This window comes from Acomys russatus, chromosome 29, assembly GCF_903995435.1.
Source record: "Acomys russatus chromosome 29, mAcoRus1.1, whole genome shotgun sequence".
NCBI classification, from domain to species: Eukaryota; Metazoa; Chordata; class Mammalia; order Rodentia; family Muridae; genus Acomys; species Acomys russatus.
In genome coordinates this window covers 38663032-38685911 of record NC_067165.1, presented here as the reverse complement: position 1 = coordinate 38685911, position 22880 = coordinate 38663032, and the positions used below count along the sequence as shown (strand labels likewise).

The following is a 22880-nucleotide window of genomic DNA, read 5'->3' as shown; positions in this document are numbered from 1 at the left end:
GCATTTTTTTTTTTTTTTTGCATTCTGTATGTTCAGCAAAGTTATGAAATAAAACACCGGCCTGCTTTTTATTATCTGTTGTTTAGTTTTTAATGTGAAATAAACAGAAACTGTAGAACTGTTGATTTAAAAGTGTGCCCCAATCATATCTGGAGCCTGCAGCTAACCAAAATAGAAACAGGGCACTCATGGGTTTCAGGACCACAGTTTAAGGCCATCCTAGGAGACATAGTGAGGCTCTATCTCAGAGACATTGAATTGGAAGATGTGCCCTCTCACCAGCCCCATCGCCCTTCAGTTCTTATATAGCGTAGCCCACAGTGAAGACACATCACATAGGGTTCCAGCAGGCCCTGGCTCTGCCCAACACTGCAGGAAAGAAAGGGAAACAAACCTAGGTCCTCTTGATCTGGTAACAAAAAGTGGGGGTGGGAAAGAGTTGTTTGCTTTCTGAGTGGGGAAATACTTAGATAAATTAAATTTATGCAATAAAAGCTTAGTTTGGAGGCATTAAACTTCTAGTGTTTGCGGAAGTGAATGTTAAGCAGAATATGCTGTCAAAACCAAACCATTGTTTCAGTTCTGTTTCCTTTGTGATGTTCAAAGCTGGGCATTATAGCCAGTGGAGTGATTTCCTCTTTATTGGTAACTGGGAAATGGGCAAGGATTATGGCAAAGTCACAAAAGGAGGTGCAGTGGCTCCGTGAAGTTTTTATAGGCATTTAACCTTTGTAGCATGCTCCTGTCACCATCTGATCTTCACACACTTAGACATTAAAGGTCAAGGGTTATCCCCATTTGACAGATGAAAACGTTGAGTCATGGTATAGGTAATTAGCTTCTGGAGGGTCAAATGGAGCTTGCAGAAAAGGACAGGACCCTGGGCTCCTCTGCAGCCTCAGGCTGTTTTCCGTAGCAGGCACTGCTGCTTCCTCCTCAGGAGCATGTCTGTTGGCTAACTAGGCTTGCAACATCCCTGTGGGGCCAGCGGGCAAGGCTATCATCACTTTCCTCTGAGTGATGGGAAAGTAAGTCAGCAGTGTGAAATGGGGTTAGGCTGCCAACCCCTTTCTGCCCTCTGGACTGAGCTACCCCAGGGAGCTTAGAGACTGTCCTCCATGAGCACCCCTAGCTCCCAGGCCTTTGCCTCTTCACAGCCATGCTGTGAAGGGGGCTCTAAAATCCCAGGTGGGTACACAGGGCTGCGGCCACACAGTCAGAGAGAAACAAAGGCAGGTAGAGTCTAACCGCCTACTTCTAGTGACATTAGTGACTGTGACTCCATGTCCCACAGCCTGAGCAAGTGAAGATTTTAGACTGCTGCAGAATAGTTGCCAAGAGAGACCAATTGAGTCAAATTAATCAGTGGACAAGGTGAATTGCCAAGTCTCTGGATAAATGATAAAGGTTCTTGGTACAAAACACAGGAAGAATTTGTCATCTGTTTCTCTGTGGAGAAAGTATAATTATGTACATGATATAATATGATTAATATTAAATAATAGTGGGAGTCCTATCAACTTAGTGTCACAAGCACAGATTGAGGTCCATGCAAAGCCCTGCTGTGAAAACACCATACACATTAGCAGACTGGGGTGTCTACCTTCCCAAGAAGTCTCATTCTACTGGATGTAGACGGAGGCCCAGCCTCCGAGGATAGCAGACGTGGCAAAGAACGTCAGAATTGGCACTGAGCCCTCACAGGTCATTGAGGAGAAACCCTGTGAGGGTTCGCAGCTAGTCAGCCCCAGGGCCAGCTTTCAGATGCAGGCCTTGACCTTGTGGCTGGGTGGGCAGCTTCTGGCCACCCGTGTCTTGTCTTTTCAAAGGCAAGAAAAGAAAAGTAGGGAATCAGAGCCTTGGAGTTACAGATATTTGTTTGGCATCCCTTGTAAAAATATTTTTTTAATGTTAAGTGGTGTGTGTGTGTGTGTGTTTGTGTGTGTGTGTGATGCACCTGTGTGTACACATGTGTGCTGCCTATGCAGAGGCCAAAGGTTGACATCAAGTATCTTTATTGCTCTTTGCCTTGTGTATTTGTTTGTTTATTTTTAGACAAAGTCTCTCACTGAACTTAGAACTCATCTGCTTAGGCTAGACTGGCAGGCCAGAAACCCCAAGCTCTGTCTGTCCTCCCACCCCCAGCAGTAGGATACAGGCGTGCTGTGCCCAGCTCTGAACTCGGGTCCTTATGCTTGCACAGCAGGCACCTCGTTTAGCATTCTCTCTATGGATATTATGTATCTCCCTGACTGTTGTCCACCACAGACTACGGAGGACACGGATCTTGTGCTGTTGGGACTGTGCTGTGTACTATGTGGTAAATGTCCTCAGGTTGTTGCTCTGACACATCTGCTCACCTGTGTGGGGAGGGAGGCGGGGCTGCTTTCAAGCACCTCACCTAGCTAGTCTTTCAACAGGATCTCATCCAGCAAGTAGACGCAGGCAAAACTGCACCTCTCCACAAACAAAGCCAAGTAGGAAGCCCTTTCGTAACCAGGCTTAGAGGACAGCTGCTGAGATGAGACAGAGATGAACTTTAATAGGCACAGAGTCTTTGGAGCCCCAAATAATCCTCCAGGTTCTCAAAATGTTCATCCACGTCTCACTATTAACAGTTTTTGTCACCAGTTTGTGTTCTAAAGTCTACATAAAAAGAGAACCTGGGAGTAGTCTGCCGTGAGTAGAAGCTGTACCTGTCTCCTTTTGGGTGTGCAGCAAGCCCAGGGAATGTAAAGGTTGTGTGCTCAGAGAGGCTATGGCTATCTGAGCCACCAGCCTTTGCTGAGTCAGTCTGCCTCCCTCTGACATGAGCTCCCTGTGCTGCCAGAAGCAATGTTTCGGGTTCTTATTGGGTCTCTTCTTTTGGCACAGGAGGCTCTGGATGGCTCTCCTATGTCTTCATCGGTGCCAGGAGCTGGGGCAAAGCAAACCAGGGTGGTCTGGATACATCCGTGTCCTGTATTTCATGGTTTCAGCCTTGGGCCAGAGCTGTTACTGTCAGGCCACTCCCATCCACAGAGTCCTCACTGAAGTCAGTGCATGAACCCTTAACATTTTGTCCTTTTACCTTAGTCCAGAACACTCTGCCAAACCAGCAGACCGAATGGTGACTGAATCCTGTCCCCTGGGACAGATGAGCTCTTTTCCTGCTTGTGCTGTTTCTGTCTCTGTGTTCTTGTTTTGATTCAGACCTGCATGCCCCCACCATCCGGAGTCTCTTCACAGCTGAGGTGTTTTGTCAGAGCAAGATTGCAAAGAGTTAACACTTTTGCTTTTTCCGCAAAGTTATCTGTGAAGAGTATTAGTTGTTTAATAAAGCGTGCCTGCCCTCCGGATGAACCCGCCAGTGACTCTGCAGCTGGGGTCATTCCAAGTTCACGCGGTGGACTTTTGACTGCCTCTGTGTCTGTGAAAACAGTCGGCAGCTCCTGCGGGGGATCATTCATTCAGGCCTGTAACACAACACTATTGCCAATGGGCACCTGCTGGGCCAGCTTCCCAGGAGGGCGGAGAGAGAAGATACCAAGCTCCTCAGGCATCTGTGGAGATAAGAGCCACAGGGGCTCAAGGGACCTCTAATCAGACCTGCCAGGGATCCACTGTGGGCCAGTAGGCCAGTGTCAGGGAGTGTTTGGGTAGCAAGGAGGCTAATAAAGGCTTTGACTCGGGGAGCAGGGGGCAGCGGGGAAAAGAAGGGAGGGTAAGAAGGAGAAGGGGGGTAGTGCAGAAGAAGGAGGGAAGATTCAGAGAACATTCCCCAAATTTCCAGTACATTCTTAATTCCTCAAAACAAGAAAACAGAGTCAGTCCATGGGTCTAAACATTTCTAATCTAAAACCGCTCACTCTGCCTGGAACTGTATTTATTGGTTCCAACTGCTCTTTCCATGGAATTCATGTGAGAGCACATCTCAGTGTAATTGACCCTGTCCTTGAAAACCTGCTGGCCAATAGCTTGAGTCTCATACATATCCAGCAATAAATGTGTACATGGTGTATTATCCAGAGATAAAAAATCCACCTGTCAGGCCAGGTGTTGGTGGCACACACCTTTAATCCCAACCCTGGGGAGGCAGAAGCAGGTGGATTGCTTTGAGTTCAAGGCCAGCCTGGTCTACAAAGTGAGTCTAGGACCGCCAAGGCTACACAGAGAGACCCTGTGAAAAACAAAAACAAAAACAAACAAACAAACAAAAAAATCCACCTGCCTGCCAGAGAAGACATTGCTGGGAGCCCTGAGTACCTAACTCCACACATGCTCTCCCATGTTAGCTGCAGAGACACAGCAGTGTGGTGGTGGTGGTGGTGGTGGAGGGGCTGAGTGTCAGAGTGTACAGTCTGCAGAGTACTAGGCAGTTCTAACATAGTGCACATGCCCAACACACCCTGCTTCAGAAAACACAAGTCCCCTGCAAATGTTTGATTTACTCGATCATCTGTGTATTCACTTTGCCTGCATTTTCTGGTCATTTCCAGTGAACAGTTAACTGGATTTATAGGCCCGTGTTACCCTAAACTGCCCTGCGATGATACACTTTTTAAAAGCAGTTTTGTTCTCAGAGAAGCCTTTCTTTTTTGTGTCTGATCCATAACTTTGTGCAAAGAAACATTTCACTTAGCTCTGCACTACTGATAACAGTCACAGGAAATTCCGGGCAAAGCCAGAAGCGCCTTTTCTTCATCAGGGACTGTGGCCACATCTGGCTCTGGATGTGCTGATAAGGAGGACAACAATGTTAATTTTGTGTTTCCTCACCCTTTGCCTCTCATAATTTGTTGCCAAAATGAGTAGGCAGCTTGTCCACCTGCATGCTGTTTGTGGACTGTGTGGTCACAGTGCAGAAAAGAGGCAGACCACATGGAATGCTGTCATCTGTGAATTGCGTTTCCCTTTCTCCCTTAGTGTTGCTCTACAGGAGAGGTGAGGGTAGCCACCAGCACACACTGTGCCATTGTATGTAGCTTCACGTTTAACTGAGCAGCTGAATGAGCATCTCTCAAACAGAATAGGCCGAGCTGGGGGTGTAGCTCAGTGGTCAGCGTTATCTGGCATGTGCGAAGCCTGGGGTTCAGTCCTAACCACTGTTGTTCTGTCTTAAGGTAGCAGCTAACATTTATTGTCTACTTTGTCCTGGGCACAGTGAAGATGGCGTTCACACAAACTGAGTTGGTTTTAAAAACTATTTCTTGTTGTGGGTGCACATGAGCATGCATGCCACAGCACATGCGTGGAGGGCACAGGGCACTCTCATAACACCCTGAGTTCTGAGGATTGCTTCCTTCCTGATAAGCTACCTCAGCAGCCCCAGTCTAGTGTGCCTAATCTTTAGCACCATAGTCCCAACTGCTCCCTTTTACAAAAGACTCACTGAGATATGAGTTAAAATGCTCGCAAATAGAAGAAGAGAGGCCAGGAAGCGATGCTCGTGGGCCGGGCTGTAGATGGCGTACTGTCAGCGGCTTCCCTGCTCGGCCCCCTCAAGTACCTTATTTGGGGGAGTTAACCCTGGTAGGCACTAGGCTTGAGAGGTCATTTCCTGCCGTCTCTTCTTGCTCTATCCAGAATGAAGCATGCAACCCAGAACCCAAGACCCCCAGTTTAAAGCTCTGCACACAGACCTAACTAAATATAGAGTTGTGCAAAAATCTGTTAGACACATATCAACAGGTTTGGTATTTTTATACCTTTCCTTTAGTTCACAGCTCTCTGTAGATGGCTAGAAACACCAGGGTCTGTGCTACATACCAAGGAAACATTAGTGGAGGAAGCCAAGTCTTTGCCCCTCGAGGGCACCATGATACAGCCAAGAAGAGAGTAAGGACCATGTGTTTAGAGAGCGTCCAGGTGCTGGGGCAGGGAGGGCTACACAGAAGAAGATGGAGATGGGGGCCACACAGGCAATAGGTTGCAGACAGGAAGAGGTCAAAGAAGGGAGGGAGTATGTGTGTGAAGCACAGGACTATGGCGGTGGGGTCGGGGCGGGGCCACAGCCTGGGGGTGGGCCAGTTGGGCTAGTTAGGAGACTGACCCACGGTTTGCCTCTGACCTCATGAGAAATGAAAATGAAAGAGACTCAAGTATCCGGCATTGGGAGCCTGTTGTCCTATACCTGTGCCCTACACAGAGAGGAGCTTTTGTTCTGCTATTGCATTGCCAATATGAGGAGACAGAGTCACACGTTTTACAGTCAACACAAACCAAACTGACAGCCTCCCAAACCTGAGGGTGGGAGACCTGACTCACTTTTAAAAAATGTTTATTTACTTATTCACTTAATGCGTGTGTTCTCATATGGAGATCAGAGGACAACTTGAAGGAGTCCGTCCTCTCCTTGTGGGATCTAGGGATTGACCTCAGGGTCATCAGGCTTGGGGGCACCAGTAAGCCATCTTGGTGCCCCACTTCGTATGTAGCCAGAGCTCACAGCAAAAGGAACTGTGTCTGCTCGCTTGCTGCAGTGGCTTGTAGATGCACCAGGCTGCTCTTCAGCACCTCCGCACTTCTCATTAACCAAGTACTCCACTTGCTTAATTTCATGAGGGCAGAAAGTTGCCCTCCCGAAGCTAGAGGCGGCAGATTAAACAGCCTGAGTAAAGGGGCCTTCGGACGAGGCGTGAAGCAGCTGGGGCACAGGAGGAAGAGAGGGAGTGGGTGTGTCTGTACTGTTCTCCCCATGGGAAGCTCAGCAGGTATAGTGTGTTCCATTGACCCCTCCCCCTCCCCAACTACACGTGAGAAATCGTTGGCCTTATTTAACTAGCGCATTAACTAGACCTTATTTTTAGCATATGGGTAAACTAGACGTGGCCTGAAATTGAGAGAGAAGAACATGTTTCTTGTGGGAGCATGTTTCATGCCTCCTGTCCCAAGCCCTGGTCTCACCTGTTTTGATCTATAGAATCGTTTCTGAACATCCTTCCTTTCATGTTTCTACTCACTGCAGCTAAGAGGTTGGCTGGGATTTTCCTTTTTCACATATGGATTAAAAGAGGGCATTTATTTTGAGGTACCTGTGACCCCTCCTTTTCTGCAACTCTCTAGAATAAGGTGAAGTAACTTCCTGATGACTCCTGGGAACCTTTGGTGCAGTGTTTTCCAGTGCTAGGAGTCATAACACTGGGGTCATTTGCCCAGCAGTTGGCCTGGGAGGCAGGCTGGGCCTTTTGACACAGAGTTGGAGTTGGGCTCTTTAGTATATATAGTCAAGAAAGAGTCCCTGGCGCAAACCTGTTAAGATTGTCAGGATGGAATCCCTGACCTTGGCTTTCTCAGCATGCCCTGTGTGCCACCTCCATCACCCAAAATTTGAAACTTTATAGCTGGCCAACTGTGTCCTGCGCTTGAATAGAATGAGTCACCATTAGAAGACTTGGAGAAATTTGCATATGCTAAGGATTGACTGTTCCTGCACCCACCCCCACCCCAACTCCATCATGTGTGTGGTTCCTCACCACGAGGTGATATTATTAACATGGGAGTATTTGAGGGTGATCAGGTCATGAAGGTGGAGCCCTCATGGCTGGGATTAATACCTTACTTTGAGATGAGGTCCTGGACTGATGGTCAGGCTAGTTCATAACTCATGCACTTAAAGTGTTCCCTCTGCCTCAGCCTCCCAAGTAGCTGGGATTACAAGCACGTGCAGCCACATCTGGCTGGATCAGTACTCTTTTATTTTTGAAATCATTATTATTAGTGGTTTTGTTGTTTTTAGGTAGTCTTGCTATTTAATCCAGACTGGCCTCAGACTTACGGTCCTTGTGTCTCCATCATTTTAGTACAGGGTTTACAAGCTTGCATCGCTATGCCCAGCACATGAGTGCCCTTTCAAAGCACGGCGGTTCCCCCTTCCCACCGTGTGAGGTCACAGATGGATATCTAGGAAGCAGGCCCTCTGAGACTCCAAGTCCTAGGCAAAGCCAGGATTTTTCATGCTGTTCATAGGGAATACCTAAGCTGAGTTTGGTTTTATCTTAGCTCACCTGCAGGGTGGGGACATTTGGTTACACCTTCCCTTGTCTGGGATCCAGATTCTTAAAGAAGTAGACGACTCAGTTCAGTACCTTAGGGCTTCACGCACCCCCCTCCCCACTCAACTTTCTAAAGGACAGATGAAACTTCCTTGCTCTTCAGATGCTAAAGACAGTTTTCAGTGGGCATTCATGCCTAGGTAATCACACTCATGAGTCTCACGAGTCACTTTCCCGGACACTGCCTGAAATGAACTGTAGTGAGAATTTGTTTTTTGTGTTTTTTTCTTTTGTTTTTGTTTGTTTGTTTGTTTGTTTTTGAGACAGGGTTTCTCTGTGTAGCTTTGGCTATCCTGAAACTCACTCGGTAGACTACTCTGGCCTGGAACCCACAGAGACCTTCCAAGTGTTGAGATTAAAGATGTGCACCACCACTGCCCTACTGGATTTTGGTTAAACAACCCAGTGATGTTGTGTGAATGTGCTTTTGTTTTAATCTCATGTGTGGGGTGCAGGGCTGCTTCAGATCATCCACAGCAGCTAACTGTAATCTCCATAATCTCTGGCAGGGTCATGATTTGTGCCAGCTGCAGATAGTTTAATTATGTGAACCCTTGAGAAGGTATAAATAGGAGAGCCCCGAGAGAGCCTGTGGTGGCTACTGATCCCTAATTTTGTTGATTCCTGCTCCTGTGTTTGCTATTGCTGGATTACTGTATTGCTTTATTGTTGGTTTACTATTACTGGATTGCTAGTTTGCTGGATTGCTGTATCTTTGGATATTCTGATGACAAAGAAGATTGAACTTTCCCCTAGGAACCCAATGACCTAGATCAGCAGGAAGTAGTCTAAAAAGATTTACGTCCCCCTTTCCCCCTAACCTTTTTTCTCACCTACCTAGTGTTGAGGGTTGGAAGGGATTGGGGTGGAGAAGGGTGGTATATATAAGAACGCACACACACACATGTACAGAGTAAACAGTGGCTCTGTGGATGGCATTCCCAAAATGTAGCCTCTGTCCCAAAATGTCATCCCCAAATAGCTTAATATGGTCTCAGGAAATGCTTACTTTTCCTGGGAATATCTGTTGTTCTTAATGAGTCAAGAGTTCTGGGAAGACAAGAGAACCTGCGAGCGTGGGGAGAGGGCAGAAGTGAGCCTGGATGGATTTTAACCCCAGGAGTTCCATTGGAGTTTGCTAGCTTCACTTCTCCAAGAGGAAAGGTTTGTACCTTGAGTCTCTGTGTGAGCTTCCTGGCATTCTGGAAGGCATTTTCCTACAGAGGTAAAAGTGACCCTCCAGCTGACTTCCCTCTAGTTTGGGGAGGCAGCACATAGCACACCGTGGTTCCAATGTTCACCCTCCTCCTGGTTTCTTCTGGGAAGCGGGGACTGTAGCTGTCTTTCTGTTGTGAGGACTGAACTAGCTAAGTGACTTTCCTTGAAGAAACTGGGAACTGTTCTCTTCCTACAGCCCTTAGACCCATCTGGGTTCGCAACAGGATCTCTGCCTGGTCTCAGGTGGGTCTTAGTCACACTGTCACCCCCTCATTTCTTGCCAGGCTTTGGTATTGGCATCTGAGACTGATGGTAACCTCTCGAGCAGGAGTCCTTGTTCATTGGTGGTGGTGGTAGAGGAGTGGGTGGGGACAGTTTGTTTCTTTTCTGTTGAGGAATGCCCCATTCAGTTTCTAAAGTCCTGTACATTAAGATTTTGGTCAGCTTATAAGTGGCATGTTTGTCTTTCATTCTTAAAGAGAAAGTTCTTAAAAAGAGGTTTTCAGTTCACCTAGTCAATGCTAGTGGCAAAGGTGGCCATTGGTCTCCTTTTCAAAGTTACTGTGCCTAGGCTGGAGAGATAGCTCAGCAGGTAAAAAGCATTAGCTGCTCTTGCAGAGGAGCTGGGTTCTATAGCGTGGCACTCACATGACGCCTCACAACCACCTGTAACCCCAGTTCCAGGAGACCCAATACCCTCTTCTGATCTCTTTGGGAACTGCATGCACATGATATACAGACATACAGGCAAAAACACCCATATACATTAAAAAAAAAAAAAAAAAAGTTGGAGTCCATGGGCCTTCCGAGAGTGGAACTAATTCAGCCACCTGCAAAGACCATGATTTAACCACTACAGAGGGCATTTCTTCTCATAATCTAGCTCAGTACTTGAGCAAAAGCCTTTGGTTGCAAATCATATTAAGATGGCACAGCTTTTCAGAGCCGCCTGCAGCTTTCCTCTATGTGTGTCATAGAAGTCACAGCAGTGGGTTTGTGGGAGCACCATCAACACAGCTATTAATCATCTGCCAAGGCCAAGTTACACAACTGCCTTTAAAGAGGCACCTTGGGCTGGTGAGATGGCTCAGAGAGTAAAGGCAATTGCTGCCAAGTCTGGTGACCTGAGTTTGAGACCCTGATACCCACGTAGTGGAAGGGGAGAACTGACTCCCAACAAATTGTTCTCTGAGCTCTGCACACTAGCACATATATAACTCCCTAGTAAATCAATCAATGAATGTAGTTTGTTGTTGTTGGTTTTTTGTTATTGTTGTTGGCTTTTTTGGTTGTTGTTGTTTTGTTTTGTTTTTTGTTTTTAGACAGGGTGTCTCTACACAGTTCTGTCAGTCCTGGAACTCATTATGTAGATTAGGCGTCTCCGAGATCCACCTGCCTCTGTCTCCCCGAGTGCTGGGGATTAAAGATATGCACTTCCATGCCAGGCAAGCAATATAATTTTTAAATTAAAATAGAAAGAACAAAGAAGCACCTTGCCTACACAATTCTGGGGAAAACCTCAGGACTTGACTGAGCTCGTCTTCTGGTCTGTTGAGGTCACTCTTCTAAGCCTGCCTCCGTTCTGCTGTCTCTGTGTTTTCAGTCTTGCAGCAAACTCCACCAGTCCTTCTGAGAGAAAAAGCCAAATCCTATTATGGAAGTGCTTCAAACCCCTCTGAGCTTCCGGATTAATCTGAAACAACATCTGAGTTCATAACTGGGTCACAGTTGCAGAACAGCAGAGAGGCTTGCCAGTAGAGCTGGCGTGTGCCTCGGGCCAGTTACGACCCCAGCAGTCTCCAGGCTGGACCTTACTGGATGCCTTTAGACCTTGTGTGCTGAGATAATCGGGTGCCTGTGGATAACTTTGTTTCTTAATGAGAAGGAGTGGCCTGTCTTGATAAGTGTTTGTCCATGAAATGGCTACATAGGAGACATCCCGGGGCTGGAGGGCCTCAGGATTCCAGAGCTGAGGAAGGAAAAGCAAGGTCACGGGCCTGGAGATGCTGCTGACACAGAATGAGCGTCCAGCCCAGCCTTCAGATGCCTTACTATTCTCAAGGCTCCCATGCTGGGTCTGCGTCCTCAGGACCACATAAAATCAAACCAAGCACAGTAGAAACAGCCTGCTCTGTGTCCTGTAGAAATCAGGGGCTCCTAAATGCCCGTTTTTCATCAAACCCAATTTGTTCCTCTCCTCTCCCCCCCCCCGCACCCCCCCCCCCCCACATCCCAATGTGCGTCCACATTTGTTCCACCCCTTACCCTTGGCCAAATGGCAGGAAGTGGTTTGACAATGACAGTTAGTTACTGGAGGGGAGGGTGGATCGTTATTGCCTCTAACTTTCCTGTTCTAAGCTTTACAGAAAGGTTCAATGTCAAGACCAAATTCACAGAATAACATTTTGAAGGCTTTCTCTACCCCCAGCCCCTTTTTTTCTATTTGTGTGTGGTGCTGGGGATCGAACATAGGCAAGTGCTCTATCACTGAGCTACATTCTCAGCTCCAGGACAGTTTTTGGGTTTGTTTTTTTGTTTGTTTGTTTGTTTTCTGCAGCTATTTTAATGATAGCAAGCAGAAGGAATGGGTTACGACCCTAGTTTTGGAGTGATTTTAGGTCTCAGCTGACTTGAAGGAGGTTTTCTTGCTAGCTACCAGCAGAATTGAAAATGAGTCTGGAGTTTAAAGCCCCAGACTATTTCTGAGAAACTTGGTAAAATTGATGGGCAGACCTGGGCTCAGCACTCTGATTTCATTACTTCTGTAGCCCCTCAAAGCAGACCTTGGGAGCAGAAACTGACAGGTGGATAAACAGGTCCAGATGAGCTAGGTGACTCTCATTGTGATGGGCTGTTAGTGACAGGCAAATGCCATGGCTCTGTTTCAGCATGCTGGCCTCCTTGGCAGCTCCACACAGAACCCCTGCTAGCCTGTGGCACAGCATGGCAATGGCCATTTTGATGGTGTGGCCTGGGCACTGCTGAGTCAACTTGGAGCTGTGCTCCTCAGCCTATAGCTGTGCAGCTCTGCCATTGGATGAAAAGGGAACCTCTCCCCCATGCCACCGAGTCCTGCTACTTCCTTCTCTTTTCCTGTGAGACGCAGTCACCACCTGCTCTGGTGACAAGATACTGTCACCAGCAGTTTGCAAGGATCTTTAGGAGGAACTTTCCATTAGGTAAATAACTGTGAAAGAAGAGCCCCAGAGAACAGGGAGAAACTGAAGCCTAGGCTCCTGTTACAGTGGCCAAACACCGCTGGCAAACACGCTTGCTGAGTATCATGCAAGGGTCAGGGAACTAAGGGACAGTGTGAGTTTTCTCCTTCATGCCATTCCACTACCACTTACATTTCTGAAGTCAGCGGTTCAGAGCCAGGTCTCAAGCCCAGACTAGTTAACAGTGTCTCAGTGTGTATGGGCAACAGGATTATTTTGGAAGGAGGAGTGTTGGTGCACAGTGTGTGTTAGCATTCAGGAGACTGGGCATCTTGAAGTAGTTCTGAGGTTTTTTTTTTTTACTCTTGTGCAGAAAACACTGCTTTATAGAAATTAATGACTTTGGACTGTGGCCAAAATGCACAAGCGTGGCGGGTGCTGACACTTCCCTCAGCCATAGAAGGGAACCTATTTTAAGTGTGTGAGCAGGGTTCTGAAGGACGTTCTGTTCCTCAGCACCTTTCACCTTAGCTAGGGTAATGTTCACTTGAAGCTTTAAGTGTTTTTATAGGCTCAAACTTTGTTGTTTTTTGTTTGTTTGTTTGTTTTGTTTTTTTAAGAGCTAGATTGACTTAGCTCTGTAAATCCCCTCTGCCATGGAGATGTTGATTCTAACCCCCAGAGTGGTACCTTAACAGATGACCTCCCTGATGCCAGTAGCTTTCCCATTGGTAGCCCAGTGCACAGTGCATGCTCTGCTCCAGAGCTAGCAAGACCCTCTGCAGACAGTATGCACCACAGTGGCGGATCCTACGTCATGCCATGGCGGCTCTGTAGAATGCGTTTGCCATTTTACTGAGCTCAGCACTGTCTTATTGAGTATCCCTTGTGTATCTCTCCTGTGGTAAGCGCTGTGCGCCTTATTGTCCAGCCTCGTCACATCTTCAAAGTGGTATTTTTATGCCCGTTTGGGGGCTAAGAGTTAAGCCACTGCTCACAATCCCTCTGCTATTAAGTGTCACAGTCAGAATTTGAACTCAGATGTGACTGTCTTTCTGTTACCACGCACACACCCCTGGGCTGAAGTCTTGAAGGCAAGAGACAGACACACATCTGACTGTGAGTCCCAGCCTCTAGGTGGCCCCAGTAACTCTCACCATCTTGGATTGGCCACATATCTGAGCTAAAGTTGCTCTCATCCTAAAGACTGATTCTTTCCCCTAGAAAATCTCCCTTGTGCACTCTGGATGCCAGATTCCAGCATTCATTTATCTCAAGACATTGAGACAAGGAGTGAGGTGACTGTGTTCTGCGTCAGTCAGATCACTCAAGTGCTGACATTGTACAGTTCGACGGTCACCTTCAAAGCTGAGGGCATGTGGGGGAGTGTTTTCCAGCCACAGCAAAGACAAGGCTGTGGGCACAGAGAGGAGTGAACCTAGAGTCCCCTTCCCCCACTACATATCAGCATGCTGTCTGTGAGGGAGAGACAGTGGTGTGTTTTATCTACCCACTTGGGTAGGAATAAGAATTTAAAGGTGGCCATGCAAGTGTCCTCAAGGTGATAGGAGGCTACTATTTTGATCACTGTGCCCACCATCTGTCTGGCTTTGCTTTTCTCCCCTGTAAAGTGTGAGAACTGACCAATCTCCAATCAGTACAAATCAGTTAGGTCAGAGACTTCAACGTCTTCCCTTTTTCTAGTCTCAGAGCTGCTTTCGGCTGGGCAAGGTACGACATACCTGTTATCCCAGCATTTGAGAGTGGAGGCAGGAGGATTAGGAGTTCTATAGCAGCATAGGCTTACTCAGGATGATCTCAAAACCAAACTGAAGGGCTCCTTTCTAGGAGGTTAGACTGTTAGAATAGTAGCCTGTGAATATCTCTTCATGCTTTCAACTGACAAGTGACAAATGGAAAGTCTAGATGGCTTGCACAAATAGTTTTTATAGCAGGAAAGTGAGAATAGTAAATTATCCTAGCCAGATAGGGTATTCTATGCTTATAGACTATGGCAGGAGAATCATCAGCTTAGGCACACAGAGAGACCCGTCTCAAAAACAAAACAAAAAGTGAGGCATTGGAGAAGCATCTGGAAGAATCTGTCATTTGGAACAGAGAGTGCTCTCTCTCGGGGGCCTGATGGTGCTGGTCGCAGGGCAGCTGGGGCAGGACCAGATGGCAGTAATGCCTTTGTCATAGGCTCCCTCCTGAACTTCAGGTGTCTAACTGGTTTCCTGGAGGGTATCTGGAAAGAGATGGGGTCATGTTAGGCATCCTTCCTAGATGATTTCCCATACTCTCTCAGAGAAAGAAAAGATGGTCGTTATCTTCATCCTCATCAGCTGTTATAAAAGATGAAGCGCCCTTCACTACACTTTCTTCCCAGTACTTCCCTGTTCTCCACTGAGCAAGAGCCTGAAGGTGGCCTGGGAACTCCAGGGCATCCTGCAGACAGTCACTGACACTCTCCACATGGCTGTCACCTCACCACCTCTGCAGCTTTGGCACAGAGGTGTTTCTGTCTAGACTGCGTTAATGCTGATATCCCAGGTCTGCGGTGCTGGCTGGTGCATCTCGGTCATCACTGTCATTGCAGTGAGACCTGTGGCTGCAGGACAGTCTCAAAGCTGGTGCTGGTTTCTCCAGTGGAAGGCCCATACAGGTCCAGGCTCAGTGCTTTGTAAAGACGTGCTGTGTAGATTGCTTATAGGCAGAGCAAGAAAGGTTTTGGAACCCATCCATTAAGCACTCTAACGTTATAGGTGGTCCCACTCTGAAAACTTGGTTTGGGACCTTGTGTTTATCTGCTGTGGAGTGTGGAGTGTTAAAGTTAAACCCTAGTGTAGCTGGCCACAGTTCTAACCCTTGAAAGGGTGGTTGTCCATGGACTAGCAGCTGGGTAATGATGGTAAGAATGCTAGCCAGACACCAGGTCTCAAGTTGCTCTTGCTGATCTTGCCAGCCACATGGTGAAGTAAGGGCCATTGCTGTGCCCCAGTGCAAATGGAAGCTTAGAGCACAAAGCATCCACAGTGCTCCAGAGGGCCTGCCATCTTTCTCAGGCTCATGTGCAGGTTCCTGGCCTTCTGTCCTGTGGTGGCTCTCCAAGGACCAAGTTTGTGTGCCATGATCCACAGCGATGGCTTTGTAACCACCCATGGTGCCTCCCATTGCCCCAAAGGAAGCTATAAGATTAACTTACGTTAACTTTATTTCTGTAACTAACTGTACAGTGATGGAGAAGGTGAAACCAAAAAGCAAACTATAATGAGGATCAAGTTTCCAGGAAGGTGTGCCATTGATGCCCTAGCCCACATCAACACTGGGGTGAGGTTGGGTTGGTAGGAGGAGCTTTCCCATAGTTGGCGCCAGAAAGCACTTGCTGTTCCTCCCCCTGTGTCCAGAGCTCACCTGCCACTCATGTCAAGAAGCCTCAGGATTGATGGTTTCCAGAGCAGGTCTGATCTGTGTTACCCACACCCAGAAGCCCTCCATCCTCACCCCACCCCCACCCAATCAGAATGAAGTTGGCCCCCAGATGGCTCCCCAGTGTCCTGGGTCCTCCAGGCGGCTGCTGGCCTGTCGTCTTCCCATTGAGCTGGATATCTAAATAACACTCCTGTGAGTTGCTAAGAGGTTAGTCCTGGGTCATTGGCACTTAAACCAGTTGTTTTGGTAGATCCTTCCTGAGAAGGTTAATTATATATTTGATACCCTTCTCTGTTTATGCCTGAATGATGAGGATAAGTACCCTGTGGTTTATTAACTGTCACAGTAAACCTTTTCAAATTGTCTGGTGACAAAACAGAGTTTTACGTCCTTTTTATCCAGCTTTGATGGATGAGACAGTTTCTCTGGGTAAAGTATGCCAGGGTAAATAAAATTCTCTGATTTGTGGGGAATGACAGGTTTGCACTTGAAGTCATGGGTTCAAGTCTGCTGTTAATCTTTTCACCCATTCCTTTTCTTCCTTTGATAAATGGGGCTGGGCACCTGGTGGGCACTTGCTGCCTGCTGGCTAGGGTAAAGAAGGTGTAGCTGTAGGGGAATTCATCTCACCTTTTCGTTCCCCCATCCCACCCCATGTTCAGTGCGTGCCAGGTAAGCACCCACCAAGCTGCACCCTTACCCACCTCTGCAGAGACTTTGACACGAAACCCAAGACTGATAATCCAAAGTCTGCTGCCTTGAAGCACACCGATTCTTACAACAAAGGGCTGTGTCCTTCACATCAAAGGATGTAAGGACTCTCGCCTCCTTCCCCTACCCTGGCCATTCTGGATGAGTCATTAACTTCATTTTTAAAAATTCTGTGTCTATGTGTGTGAGTGTATGTTAGTGGTGTATGCACATATGTGTGCTTGTGTCTTGTTCTATCAGCCTCTACCTTATTTTCTTGAGACAGGGTCCCTCAGTAAGCCTGGAGATAGGCTGGTGGTCAACAAGCCCCAGCAACCCTGCTGTGTCTGCCCAAAGTGTGCCTGGGTAAATAGCAGCAGCCTCTGATTTGTGGAAGAGGATGGATTTTCACTTGAAGTTATGGGTTCAAGTCTACTGTTAACCTTTTTGTTTGTTTGGTTGGTTGGTTGGTTTGGTTTGGTTTTCGAGACAGCGTTTCTCTCAAAGTCCTGGCTATCCTGGAACCCTCTTTGTAGACCAGGCTAGTCTCGAACTCACAGAGATCTGCCTGCTTCTGCCTCCTGAGTTCTGGGGCTACAGGGGTGTGCCACCACCTCCCAGTTCTATTGTCAACCTCCTTAACCACTGCCACAGTACTAGGGTTCCAGGCACCTGTACAGCAGTGACTGACTTTTTACATGGACAGTAGGAATTTGAACTCTGGTCCTTGTGCTTGCTTGGCAAGTGCTTTAATCTGCTAAGCCATCTCTCCAGCCCTTACACTTTTAATAAGTTTTCAGGGATGCAGGTAAAGTAGCTCATACCCAAAGTACTTGGGCCTCCAAGTCTTTAAGATTTCTGGGTTTTTCAGCTTTAGGACTATTTACATGTGAGATTCCCTGCAGAGGAGACCCAAGTTTAGATGTGACATTCACCCAGGTTTCATACACACCTCACACCTCACACACACACAGTGTGAAGGTGACTATAGTGGCTTTGCTGCAGTGGCCACACACACACACACAGTGTGAAGGTGACTATAGTGGCTTTGCTGCAGTGGCGCTATGGCTTACAATCCTTCACATGGAGCAAGGTGTGGAACTTTCGACTTGTAATGCTATGTCAGTGCTCCAAAAGTTTCAGGTTCTAGAATAGTTTGCGTGCAGAGGGGATTTGGGCTGCGCAGCCTGTATTGTGGAACACATGTGTAGATGCTTTGAGGGGATTCTTGCAGCAGCTCTGCCTCTTGCTTGCTGGTGCATGCCACCTAGAGTTTGAGAGCCACTCTGCTGGGCCAGGCTGTGTATATGACTCAGCAGTTAATCTTTCTGTGTAATCACAATTTACTGACTCCTAGGTAAGAGCAAAATTACTAGCAAAAATAAAACTGAAGCTTTAAAACTCCTCCCTGTTTTTTAATTTGTTCTAGTTTGCAGGGACGTTATCAGATGGCCTGGGGAAGACGATGGACAATCGGCACCAGTCAGAGCGAGAGTACATCAGATACCATGCAGCCACCAGTGGGGAGCACCTCGTGGCTGGCATCCATGGCCTGGCTCATGGTGAGTCTCTTGCAGTTAGGCTAAGGAAGAATATCCCTCCTGCCATGGGCCCTCATAAGTGCCTTTATATACGCATCTCAGTGCAAGTGGGGGGAAAAGCCGGCAGCGGTGGAGTCCCCCACCTGCTCTTTCCTTGAAATCTTTGTCCCTCTTCAGGATGCTGTGCACATCAATTGCTCTTCCTCCCAGTTCTCCAGCTTCCACTTGCAAGGGCAATGCACCAGTCTCCTCTTAGGATCTGGCCCTTCTGCTTTAAGAGCGCCCTCAGTGGGCTGAGGAAATGGCCCAGTTGATGAAGTACTGGCAGGGCAAGCACAGGGCCTGACTGTAATCCCCAGCCCTCACATCAGAAGCCAGACGTGGTAGATCCAGCCAGCCAAGTGAAAGACACACTCAACAACGGCAAGCAAACAACTCCTGAGGGATGACACCTGAGTTTGACCTCTGACCTCTGTATGCATGCACCCATACACATGACTGCCTGATGCTTGCCACTTGTTCCTTCAAAAGGAACTGAAATGTAAAAGTGGCTGCTGGGCATATGGCCTTGGTATTTCTGCATCTCTATGACGCAGGGTTACAAAGCATGTAATTGCAAAGCAGGTGATGGCAGACATGTGTCATCTCTGCATTTCTTTCAGCTCTCCCTCATTTCCTCTTACTGCATTTTTTTCTCAGCAAATTCTAAATGTGGCATTCAAAGCCTTTGGAAGTAAAGCCCAGTCAGCTTTTCTACCAGTATCTCCCAGTTACTTGGTTCTTCAGCCACACAGAGCTAAGTGCTGTCTCCATACATGCTCTCAGTACTCCCTGCTCATAGTCCTGCAGGTACCTATGGTGGTACTTTCATAGTACCTGCAAGGACATATGGCATTGGCCATATGGCCAGTGGTGTGTGGCTCACTGTCTGGTGGACCGAGGGCCATCAAGAGTCCCTTGGGCTAGGCACATGTTCAGCGATGGCTAGCAGGTTTGACCAGATCCTAGGAATCATCGACACCATGACAGTCCCCTAGACACTCTAGACAATCAGTCACAACTGTGTGTATTTGAAAGAAGGGGAGATAATATTTTATGACGTTATAAGCACAACTGATCCTAAGCTTAGGGTGCAGTGTTTCTTGCCGTGAGAGATTTGGGAGATGTCTTTGGCTCATCAGTTGTAAAGGGGGGCGAGTGACTCCCAAGCATCAGGCCGGATGTAGAGCTGGGCCAAATTAGTCTGTTTATAGACTTTAAAAGAGGAGTTTGGGGGCTGGAGAGATGGCTCAGAGGCTAAGAACACTCTGACTGCTCTTCCAGAGGTCCTGAGTTCAATTCCCAGCAACCACATGGTGGCTCACAACCATCTATAATGAAATCTGACGTCCTCTTCTGGTGGGCAGGCACACATGCAGGTAGAACTTTGCATACATAATAAATAAATAAATAAATAGTTTAAAAAATTTTTTTTTAAAAGAGGAGTTTGGAATGATCCATCAGGAGTAAAGATTTAATCATCTTTATTAGCCGTAATGGTAATGTAGTAACTATTACAGGACGGTTTTAATCAATGTGAAACTCTTTGCCGTATGTAGTTGCCATCCTCTCTCCAGAGAGAGGTGGCTGGCCTCACTTTTTGCATGAACACAACCATGTCCTAAGAATCTGGGTGATTTGTTCAGAGCTGCAGAGTCACCTCCAATCACGGAGTGTCCCGATGCAACATGCAGCCCCTCCAGAAGCCACTTAAGCCAATCTGAGCCCAGAACCAGTGCCCACCTCATCCAAGAGGTCACGTGGAGCACTGGGCAGTATGGAAGGGGTGACTCTTTTAGGAGGAAAAGACTCACATGATAATAAGACCAGAACCCATCCAGTGTCCTTCCTTTAAAGCTGAAGTCCTGGGGTAGATCAGATGGCTCAGCGGATGAATGTTTGCAGCCAGACCTAATGAGCTAAAGTTCAATAGCCATGACCCACATGGGAGAAGGGGAGAACTGACACCTGCAAAGTGTCTACACACACACACACACACACACACACACACACACACACACACACTCTAAATGAATAAAAAACTGGAGTCCTACTTGACCTGGGTCCATTGAAGTCTACCTCTTAAGTCCTAGTTGTTTGTCCAGGAATGCTGTTTGAAGGTTAGGCTAGGGTTGTTGCCTCACTAGAGCAAAAGGATCCTGAATCTGAAAGAAACAGCTATGAATTCTTAGTACATTCTCTCCCAACTGGTTTCCCTTACCAATTTGTCTCACTAGAGCTGAAGAGTGCAGAGAGCTTCCTCACACCCCAACTGTCAGAGGGTAAACATACTGTGAGTGTCCCTGGCCCAAGTCCTGGAAATGCTCACTACACAGGCCCGCCTCTTCCCTGCAATGCCTGCGGCCTCGCTAGCCTTTGCCAGCTTGTGGCCACTTCTGGGCCTGCTTCAACCATTGCAGTCAGCTTTTCAAATGTTTGAATGCCCTTTTCACTTAGATTGGTCTTTTAAGCTTGACACAACTCCCAGGGTCCTGCTTAGCCCTGGCAGCTATTTAGGGTGCCTTAATGAATTCTTCATCATTTACCCTAATGGTCTCAGCAAAGCATGCAGTATTACACAAACCATGACAAACATTTGGTGGTATTGGCTGATCTCACTGTATTCATGGAAAACTGAACCGTGTGGGTAGCTATCCTTACATTCAGAGGATCTCAAACTCTCTTTATTGCCCTATGCTGCTAAAAACTTAGAATAGGAAAAAAAGGGGGGCCACCGTTAATTTCCCACTAATGGATTGATGATTTCTTACTCATTTGTTAGTTAGTTAGTTAGTTAGTTTGTTTGTTTGTTTATAGGCAAGGTCTCATTTATTCCAGGCTGGCCTTGGACTTAATATGTAGCTGAATTTAAGATGACTTTGTACCAGGCAGTGGTGGTACATGCCTTTAATCCCAGCACTCAGGAAGCAAGTCCAGAACAGCCAGGGCTAAAACAGAGAACCCCTGTCTTGAACAACCATAAAAAAGATGACCTTGCATTTCTGGTCCTCTTGTCTCCACCTCCCTAGTGCTAGGATTACAAGTGTGTGCTACTGTGCCTGGCCTTATATAGGGTGGGGACTGAGCCCAGGCTTTGTGCATGAGGTAGGTACTCTAGTCACCAAGCTCTTGATCCCCAGCCCGATGTTTTGTTTTTTGTTTTTAAATTATCCAGGACACATGTTCCTTCGAACTCACAGTCTGATACGATGTCCACTGATACCGGACTTTTCTAGACAAGTCCCCCTGGATCCCTTGACTGTGGCCTGTTTAGAAATCAACAGACCTTTATCATTCTAGATGCACAAACTGGGAATTTGGTTTGAAATACTTTTGGTTTTATCCTTCGCCAGGTGACTGAGATCCTGTTTGATTTTGTTGGTTTGTATTTCTCACTAGGTATCATTGGTGGATTGACCAGTGTTATAACCTCAACAGTGGAAGGTGTGAAAACAGAAGGAGGTGTTAGCGGCTTCATATCTGGCCTTGGCAAGGGACTTGTGGGCACTGTGACCAAGCCAGTGGCAGGTGCCCTGGATTTTGCATCTGAAACAGCCCAGGCGGTGAGAGACACAGCCACACTCAGTGGTCCCAGGTCAGTGTCATGGTTCAGGTCTGAGGCTTCTCTAGACCATAGAGCTGTGTTTAATGATACACTGTTTGACTTAGTTCTATGCTGTTTAACGCACATACACATAGCAAAAATGTCTGACTTGTACAGTAAAAAAATATATATGAAAAGGAGGCACATCGTGGCATGAAGGTGGGATAGCATATGTCTGAAATTCCAGACTAGGGAAGTAAACTCAGAAGAACCAAAGGTTCAAGATCACAGGAAGTTCAAGGCCAGCCTGGGCTGCATGAATCCTGCTTTCCTTCCACCTACCTACACAAAAAGTGGCATGGTTTTTTTTTTTTTTTTTTTTTTTTTTCATAAATAGATAAGATAGTACTGCATTGGATGTAGATAGAGAGGTCAAGTCTAGGATTTTGTCATCATAAGGTTCCCTCATGCCCATAGGCTCACTGAAGGCGGGTGGTCCTTGCTGCTAGACCCGAGGCAGTTCTAGGATACATGCAGTTGCAGGTCACCACATGGGTTGTTCCTTCTTAGGTTTCCTTCTAGTCAAAAAAATGCCAGCCAGCCCTCCAGCCTTGGGAAAAGGAGCGTCCCCACTCCTACAAGCAGCTTGGTGGTTCTGCTGCAGGATGCTGTCTGCCTCGACCCCAGCTAGGACTGGGAATCAGAGATGGCCCATGTGCTGCCAGATCCCACAGAACCCAGCCACTTGGGCTTAGGTATTTGGCTAATGGTCTGTTTTAGCTTCCCTTCTCCAAAAAGACAAAGAGGATTGCTGTGCCCATTGGGCTCCGCTGCGCCCGAGGGACTTCACTGCAGCCTGCATAGCTGATGCTCTCCAGGTGAAGCACTTGACCCGATCAGAAGCTGGGTGGGCCGGGTCCACACTTGCTGCTTCTTCAGTGAGATTCGAAGTGAAATCAACCCCAATTAAAAGGAATGCCATCATCAGAGACATACTGATGCAGTTGGGGAAGTGCTTGCCAGAATGTCTTCTCTCTGGAAGCAGCTGCTGGGGAGAGGGGTGGAAAGTAAGGGGGTGAGGCCTACAGCGTTTACTTTAAAGGTTAAGCAACACTCTATTCTCAGATTCAAAGCTAAAACAGCCCTAGGGCCTATTTTGAGGCATGTGTGTAATAGTGACGATGGGCAGACAGTTGAGAGACCTCCAAAGTATTTCCAGCTAGTT

The 22880-nt window shown here is 47.3% G+C and overlaps 1 protein-coding gene across 1 annotated transcript in view; it reads left to right on the top strand.

Annotated features, from left to right (window-relative positions):
- Nucleotides 1–22880, top strand: part of Vps13d (vacuolar protein sorting 13 homolog D) — a 227894-nt gene that overhangs the window by 164060 nt on the left and 40954 nt on the right. Inside the window, 2 exon segments of the mRNA XM_051171302.1 lie at nucleotides 17961–18093; nucleotides 21511–21706. Coding sequence (XP_051027259.1) covers nucleotides 17961–18093; nucleotides 21511–21706 — 329 coding nt within the window.